Raw genomic sequence first — 8,538 nt, 5'->3', positions numbered from 1 at the left:
GACAAAGGAGCTTGAGAAATTGGTGATGGAACATATGGAGGATTAGGTGATGGTTGTTATGAGCAGGGGAAGGAGCCTGTGGTGGAGTTGGAGTATGATAAGGTGGTTGAAAAATTGGTGTTGGTACATATGGAGAAGGTGATGATCTTGGTGTTCCTGGTGGAACAATTAGAGTGTATGAAGGGTTAGGATGATGATTGCTAGGCCCGGGGGAAGGAGCGGTTTTTGGTGGAACTATTGGAGTGTATGGAGGGTTATGGCCAAGGGAAGGAGCAGCTTGCGGTGGAGTTGGAGTAACATATGGTGGAATAATTGGAGTATGGCCAGGGGAAGGAGCTTGTGGTCGTGTGGGAGTAACATACGATGGTGATGGAGTTTTTGGTGGGACTATTGGAGTATATGGAGGGTTATGGCCAGGGGAGGGAGCTTGTGAAGGGGGGATGATGATTAACTTAAATAACATTTACTACTTTTCTGCCAGTATTAAATTGCCTATGTGCTTCACAAAATAATTTCTTTAGAATCTCTATTTAACTGTGTAACGTCTCTTATTCAAATTTGCAGGCTGCTTTTCTGTTAGCTTTGGTTGGATCAGAAGTTGCATATTCTCCTGCACAAGCTACAGTGGTAACTCTCTCGGAGGCTTACAAAACAATTAAAAATCATCGATCATTCCCAAGAAACACATCACTACAAGGTGAGAATGGTGAATATCTTTGACTTAAGATTACGAGCTTCTGAATTAATTAAGGTAATGGTCATAATGGAGGTTATCTTAAAATGGATGGATCAATCTTCATCAGGTACTTATTGGACTAGTTTTTGAAACGTGTTTTTCTAAATTATGTGAATCTATACACTGTGTTGCAATTTTTTCCGTTTGTTTTTCTTCCTCCCCTCTTTTTCTAGAGCTGATATAGTATGTTCATGTGATTCTCAACAAAAAATGAAGAATTTAACTTATTAACTCATTTTTTTTAGTATAATGCTGGCTTTGTTTCTAATGCAGAAACTGGTATTATTAAACCTTAGCTTGTTAATAAACATTTCTACAATTGACCTTTTCTTGAAAATAGTAAGACCCGCCGCTTTGATGCTTGTGAAGATCCAGAATATGAAATTTTAAATTTTAATGATGTCCCTTAATTTGAATTTGTGAGTTTTAATCAAATATATACATCTAATACACAATGTAATCGGTAAAGAAAAAGTAATCATCAATGATTATATTAGAATTTTATTATTAGTTATTTTGTCTCTTTTATAATTTTTTTTCTATTGTACACAAATTTATTTATTAATTAAAATAATTACACATGTATAAACAAAAAATTTTATTGTAAATTTTATTTTTTTTGTATTTTTATTACAAAAGTCATTTTTATTTTTATCAAAAAGGTAACACTTGTATGGTTGTATATCCAAAAGAAAAAACAACACTTGTATGGTTGTATATCCAAAAGAAAAAGCAACACTTATATAGATTGCATATTCAAAAGAAAAGGCAATGCTTTAAAAGGTTGCATATTCAAAACTAATAGGCAACACTTTAAAGTATTGCAAATTCCAACTTATAAGCAACACGTAAAAGAGTTGCATTTTATTGCAAATAGGCAACGCTTTTTAGTAGTGACCGAAATTTGAGAGAAGAGACAACACTGCAAAAGTGTTGTCTCAAACACACCTTTGAAATGTTGTTGTTTTTCAACTAAAGACAACACTTACCAAGTGTTGCTCTCAAAAGCGTTGCTTTTGAAACAAAAAAGTGTTGCCTTGATCTAAGGCAACGACTGCATATGCAACGCCGCCCAAAAACATTGCCTTAGGTCCAAAAGTGTTGCCATAGATCAAAAGCAACTTTTTGTCAGCCTTTAGACAACACTTTTTAAATGTTGCCTCAACCTCAAAATGTTGTAGTGCCATTTTCTCTTTGCCATGTGTAATGTAAAGTTACGATGATGGGTCGATCAGTGACACATGTCATGATGATGTGGATGGTTGTACCACGTGTCACAATAATATCTGATCACGTGTCAGATTGATTGTGCTACATGTCGTAATATTATTCTTCTACATATTATCCACTCTTATTATTGTACATACACTAAATTAGTCCTTAACTTTGCATTAATTGACTCATTTTAATCCTTGAAATTGAATGTTATGTATCAAACTAATTTTTTCACCAATTTTTTTTTATTTTTTAAATTTAATATTCTTAATATTTTGGATGCATTAATTTTAATTCTATTTTTTTACATGTTTTTTAAATGCAAGTATTTTTACATTAATAAATTTTTCAATATATAAATATGTTATTATAAAAAAATTATATAATTAATTAAATACACTTTTTTTACACACGTATTTTTAATAAGAAATCAAGAACTAAAATAAATATTTTTTTTGTTCCTATGAAATACACGTTTGGACTTAAAAAATATATTTTAAAATATCATAAATTTTTTTTATTAAATAACATAATCATTGTTACGTCGTACCTGGAATCAATTTTATACAAATAGGCTAGACAAAAGAGGTCGAAAATCGTAGTGAGGGTGCTTAAAATGCCTTCACATCAGTTTCAAAATGGTGGTTAGGGGTACTTGCAATTTTGTCAGGTTTCATGGAAAGTTAGCCCATGTTGCGTAGTTATCAATATTAAATTATTATGAAAAAAATTTGTATAATTAAAACTAAAATCTTAAAAATATTTATCGAAGTATTTATATTTTAACATTTGAAAAAATAACATTAAAATTAATGCATTTAAATATATTATGAATTTTGAATTTATAAAAAAAATAGAACAAATTAGTAAAGGAATTAATTTGGTGTAAGACATAATAATTTAAGGATTAAAATAAATTACTTAATGCATGTTCAGGAACCAATTTAGTTCATCTATAATAATAACATCACAGATGACAGAAGAATAATATTGTCACACGTGACATAAGTTAACACGTGACTAAATAATATTATAATAAATAACACAATAATCATTCATGTCAATATATCATGTGTTATTAATCCACCTATCATTAAACTATTACACGTGGTCAAATCTTTAAAATGACATGTGAATGGAATATATCGAGCAATATGCTTAATTGTCGGATTCTTCCTATTCTCTAGAAAATTGTACATCAAATTTATGTAATATCCCCATTTTATATAATAGAAGTAGTACATAATAAAATATTAAAATTCAATTGTTGGATTGACAAAATGCATCATCAGACATAAGTAGTCTCAATGAAGAAAACCATCATGCATGGAACAAGAACAATTTGAGGAACCAACATGGTCTGCAATGCACTGAGCCTGAAACCTTTTCTGAAGAAACTCACTAACAAAAGAGTCAAGCATTTTAGTGGTCACGTGCTGCATGACAACAACGTGCGCAATTTTCCCTTGGCACGCCAAACTCCACCTACGAATAAAGTCATCATTTAATTGAGGCCTCTCAAACACAACGATGTTACTAAACTCATTCAACATTGCACCAATGCCAGCACCACGCAATCGACCATGTAAGTAACTTGCATTCATTATGCACTTCTCAACGTCTTTCTTAAGCCCTTTTAATCCTTTGCTTTTCAGACAATACCAAAGGAAGATAGGGGCATGTCCACAACGGCTACCTGTACCAAATCACACCCTTTTATGTGTTTTATTTATTATCTTTTACAATAAAGAAAATACAAGCATGCCATGTGAATACGAGAACTAGTACGTCCGGGTCAAAAAACGCCATAAAATCGGAAAAAAATGCTGAAATTCGGTGGTTTATTGTGGGATCTCATAATAATACATTATCAAACTTGATATGTTCCGTTCGTGAATCAATCACACGAAAAAAATAACATTATTCGCACCTTGTATCACAAATTTTAATTCATCCCCAAAATTTATTGGTAGAAATTTAAGTGCAGTTAATTTCATGTGAAATTGATAAATGAGAGTCGTTAGATGATAGTTTAGTCAAATCTAATAAATCATTTAACGACTCTCAACTATTAATTTTACAAGAAGTTAATTGCACGTGAGTTTCACCAAATATATTTTATTAAAAGCTATATTTTAAATTTGATTTCTCTATACGTATACCTGTTATTGTAGCATCCCTTGAACCAATGATTTCAACATCTTTGGATAGGGCATTATTGATGTATTTCAAACGAGTTATTACAACACCACATGGAATTGGACATCCCAAGAACTTATGGCCAGAAACAGTTACACTTCCAATGGATTTCTGGAAGGTAATCTTTGGTGCCTGCAGAATCATCATATTTTAAGATTATAATAGAATGATATTTCATCCGTTACGTTTTGTATTATTTAATTATCGATTTTATTTATTTTGATAAATAGAAAAATCAGTGTATTTATATATAAATTATTAGAATTTATATTTTTTTATTTAATAAAAAGATTATCGAGTTTGTAAATTGGTTCGAATTCTACTCTTCCAAAAATATTACCTGGCGAATTAATTATGATCTGATATTATCGTGCCAAATTTAATTATACCTTATTATTCATTGATTTAAGAATCTATTTAATTGATTTAGTTTAAATTCGGACTGATAATTGAATTACCCGCATTAGTAAACACTCTTCGTACCCGATACATTACTAAAATATTGACAATAAAATACACGTAGATATAAAGTGAATGTGATAATCATAATGTTAACTCACTCTCTTGAGAAAAGGCAGCATCACTCCAAACAATGCTGCATCGCAGTGAATGTAGAATCGATCAGAAGTGAAACCACATTCTTCAAGTGTCTGTATTACAAGATCAAGGTCGTCAACTCCTCCTTTCATAGTTGTCCCTGCAATCATAGTAGAATCCTCCTTATAATAAGTTACCAAAAGTGTTGATGAATATGTGCGTGACATAAACAGCACGAGTAAGCATCAAATAATACAAGACCTATGTTAAGATTGATGATGGCTGGCTTATTCCTGTGAACAAGTAGTAAAGCCTTTAGATCATTGCAATCAATCTGACCAGAGATCAAAGTGGCAACCTTCACGCATTGCATTCGATACATTCTTGCTATTTTGAATATTGAATAATGTGAATCCTGCGAGGTATATAGAATTCCATCTGGAAGTTGTTCTCTCCTACACATACATTATTAAGAGATATATAATTTAATATCTTCTCTGATCTTCTATCTTTGACCAACATATTATTAAATGATCGGTGAAAGTGGTTGACACCAGATTAAATGAAAAAAAAGTAAAGATAGACAATAAAAATACTAAATAATAGACATATTGGATGTTTATTTCACTAGGTGTACGAATAATTATTCTAATATTAAGATTTAGTTAGGTTATTTGGAGGTGTAGTGTATTTTTATTTGATTGGTGGTTGTTCATATTATTCAAAAAAATTATTGATTATGTAGCATAATCCTAAATTAAAACAACGAGCGACTAATCCAATTATTTATAGATTTTTCTTTCATCTTAAACTCATGCATGACCCCTGCTCAAATTTGTTTTACAGTTATTGAAATTTTTTAATTTTCTTTTTATACTTAGGCTTTGTTTAGATATAAGAAAAAAATAAAAAAAAATTAAAAGAAAAAAAATGAGAGAAGAAAAAAATAAGAAAAAAAATTGAGTTATTTATATGTTGTTTGAATGAAGAGAAAATGAATAAAAAAAAATGAAAAAAAATTGTTTGGATGAAAAGAAAAATAAGAAGAAAGAAATGGTATAAAATTACATTAATACTTTTATAATAAAATAAAGTATAAATATTTTTATTTATTTATATTTTATTGTATTTTATAAATATTATAATTTTATATATTTGATTTAAATTATTTATCGTCTAATATATATAATGTTTAAATATAAATTTTTATTATAATAATATACTAAAACTATTAAATAACTATTATAATTAAATTTATATTGATAATTAATAATAATAATAATAATAATAATAGATAATATTGTAAATGCACAAAAATAACATTTTTTTTTGTTTTCTTGTTTGTAATGGAGAGAAAATTTTTTTAGTGAAATCCACATTAAAAAATTTTTTTCTTTCTATTTTTTTTAGTATCTAAACAAAAAAAAATGAAATTTTTTATTCATTTTTTTTCTTATTTTTCTTTAAACCAAATATAGTGTTATTAGGGTTTGTTCAATTAAAATAAAACAATATGTATATATAATTTTTTACGTATATGCTTTATATGTAATTTTTTTAGTATGTAATATGTTTAGTTTCGTATATATGATTAGGAATTTTTATGGATGAACTCTATACTATGTAATAGCTTTAGAAAAAAGGACAAGGATAAAAAAAAAAGAAAAGAAAAAGAAAACGAACCCTATTAAAATGCCATGAAGATTTCCTTCAGTCCCACCGGTAGTGACGTATCCCCAGTAGTGACCCTTGTGTATCTGCCATAACTTTGCAAACCAATCAAGCACGCACACTTCGAATTCTGATGAGTTTAGTCCAAAGCTGCTTCCTTTAAATGGATCTCCTGCATTGTTTATGTGATAATTAAGCAATGCTCCCAATCCATCATACTTCAACTCTTGATTACTAGGGTACCCTGCATTATATATAATATATAGTGGGTGCATTAATTAGAAGATTGTAATATTCTCCAAGTCATACTATGTCAAAGACTTCTTTTTTATTGAAAATTGAATATTATTCTATTTATAGTTAAAAAGAAATATCATGTGCATTATACATTTTTCGTTCTAACAAATTTAATTATAATCTTTACTCTTTTTCATCCAACGTCATTCTTTGTCAAAAAATTTCTCATTTTTCCGTAGTATCCAAATCAGTGTAACAAGAGTTTAACATTAATCAAATTTATTTAATAGAAAAAAATACAAAATATATGGAGAAATAAAAGAGATATATGCATCAATGCCTCATACACGTGGAGCAATATATATTTTAGGTTTAATTATTCTCTCGATCTCTATAATTTTATCGAATTTTAAATTAGATCTTTATACTTTTTTTCGTTTCAATTAGGTCCCTATACTATATTAGATTTTATAAGTAAATTCTTACTGTGACAAAAATATTGAAATTAACGGAATATTCTGATAAATTATACAGAATATTCAATAAAATGTATGTTAAGCATATTCGATTTGTTTAACGGAATATTCTGTTAATTTTACTGTTTTTGTCATTATAGAAACTTAATTACAAAATCTGATATGGTATAGGAATTCTATAAAAAAGAAAAAAAGTATAAAGATTTAATTGAAAATTCAATGAAATTATAAAGACGACAGAAGAATTAAACCTATATTTGAAAGCATTGAATCCTACCCAAATTGCGCAAGTTGAAGTGATTTAGAGTCTCCACGAAGCGATTAATTGATGCACTCAAATCATCTCTTGCCTCTCCGGTATAGTTGGTGATGGCAAGACTGTGTTGTTCATCATTATTACTCTCTTGGATTTCAATATGGTTCTCTTCTTCTCCTGATGAGAGCATGGAATTGCTGATATCAACCATTATAATTTCTATGGCTAGCTTGTTAGAGAAATGAACTGATGACAATTTTCAATGGCCAGGTATGAATATTTATAGGGCAAAATAAACGACATTTAAGTTACTTGAGCAAATTTAATACATCTTTACCAAAATTTTTAACTACCTGTCCTATTATGGATGTATACATTTTGTATTCATGTCCTTTTAAAAAGTTTTTGCGTATGAATAGATTGAATCATTGTTGTAGTTTTGAGACTCGAACTAGTTATTGAACTAGTAGAATTAAAGGTTCAATATTTTTAGAAATATAATTGAGATTCAATCAATGATTTAAAAAAAATATTCATCTATAAAAATATATTTTTTTTAAAAATATTTTAATTGTTTTAAACCTGATAATAACTAAAAGACCATATATCGGTTTGATCAATTTATTATTTTTTAACCGATTTTTCATTTTTTTATCATTTCGTTAATAATTGGTTTTTTATCTTGAATTAAACCAGTCTAATTATGATTTTTTTTAATCTGGTCAAACTAACTGGTTCGGTTTGATTATCAGTACAATGGGAGACCGTAAATATTTTGAATAACACAAAAGAAAATAAATAAATAATTATGAGATAAAAATAAATGAAATTTAAGTAAAATTCTATGTATTATATATATTTTAAAAAAAAATAATTTGTATGTTTTATTATTTTAATTTGACTAACCACTAAAGCCAGACTATTGTGACCGTTTTACTTTTTTTTTTTTTTTTGACAAATTATCTAAAGTTTTGAACGCTTCACTTATAATTGGTTTTTACTTTGAATCAGAACGATCTGATGATCTATTTCGATTAATCTAGTCAAACTAATTAATAGCCTAATACCATCAACTGTTATGTTATAGAAGAAGGGAAATAAGAGAAAGTCTATTAGGGGACCAGTTACATGTGCAACAAATTTGAACAATTTTATAAAAAAATTTACAAAATTTGATTTTGAAAAAAGTCCCAATAAAAATTATAAAAAAA

General features: G+C 28.3%; 1 protein-coding gene across 1 annotated transcript; it reads right to left on the bottom strand.

The window, feature by feature from the left end:
• Positions 1 to 3,031: 3,031 nt before the first annotated feature.
• On the bottom strand, positions 3,032 to 7,568 carry LOC130946769 (serine decarboxylase-like). Its single transcript, XM_057875613.1, has 6 exons — positions 7,349 to 7,568; positions 6,371 to 6,602; positions 4,949 to 5,142; positions 4,711 to 4,847; positions 4,114 to 4,282; positions 3,032 to 3,647 (listed from the first exon to the last, which is right to left on the bottom strand). The coding sequence occupies exons 1-6, from the start codon at positions 7,536 to 7,538 to the stop codon at positions 3,256 to 3,258; spliced, it is 1,314 nt and encodes a 437-aa protein (XP_057731596.1). The 5' UTR covers positions 7,539 to 7,568; the 3' UTR covers positions 3,032 to 3,255.
• Positions 7,569 to 8,538: the final 970 nt, after the last annotated feature.

Source organism: Arachis stenosperma, chromosome 8, assembly GCF_014773155.1.
Source record: "Arachis stenosperma cultivar V10309 chromosome 8, arast.V10309.gnm1.PFL2, whole genome shotgun sequence".
Taxonomy (NCBI): domain Eukaryota; kingdom Viridiplantae; phylum Streptophyta; class Magnoliopsida; order Fabales; family Fabaceae; genus Arachis; species Arachis stenosperma.
The sequence above is the reverse complement of the archived record's forward strand: the minus strand, read 5'-3'. Positions and strand labels throughout refer to the sequence as shown.

What these genes read in the sequence shown, in the direction of transcription:
- LOC130946769 (XM_057875613.1), bottom strand. Translation starts at nt 7,538, where the DNA reads ATGGTTGATATCAGCAATTCCATGCTCTCATCAGGAGAAGAAGAGAAC. An exon ending in CATCATCAATCTTAACATAG is followed by an intron (nt 4,848 to 4,948) that starts GTCTTGTATTAT and finishes CTATGATTGCAG; the next exon opens with GGACAACTATGAAAGGAGGA. An exon ending in AAGGGATGCTACAATAACAG is followed by an intron (nt 3,648 to 4,113) that starts GTATACGTATAG and finishes GATTTGGTACAG; the next exon opens with GTAGCCGTTGTGGACATGCC.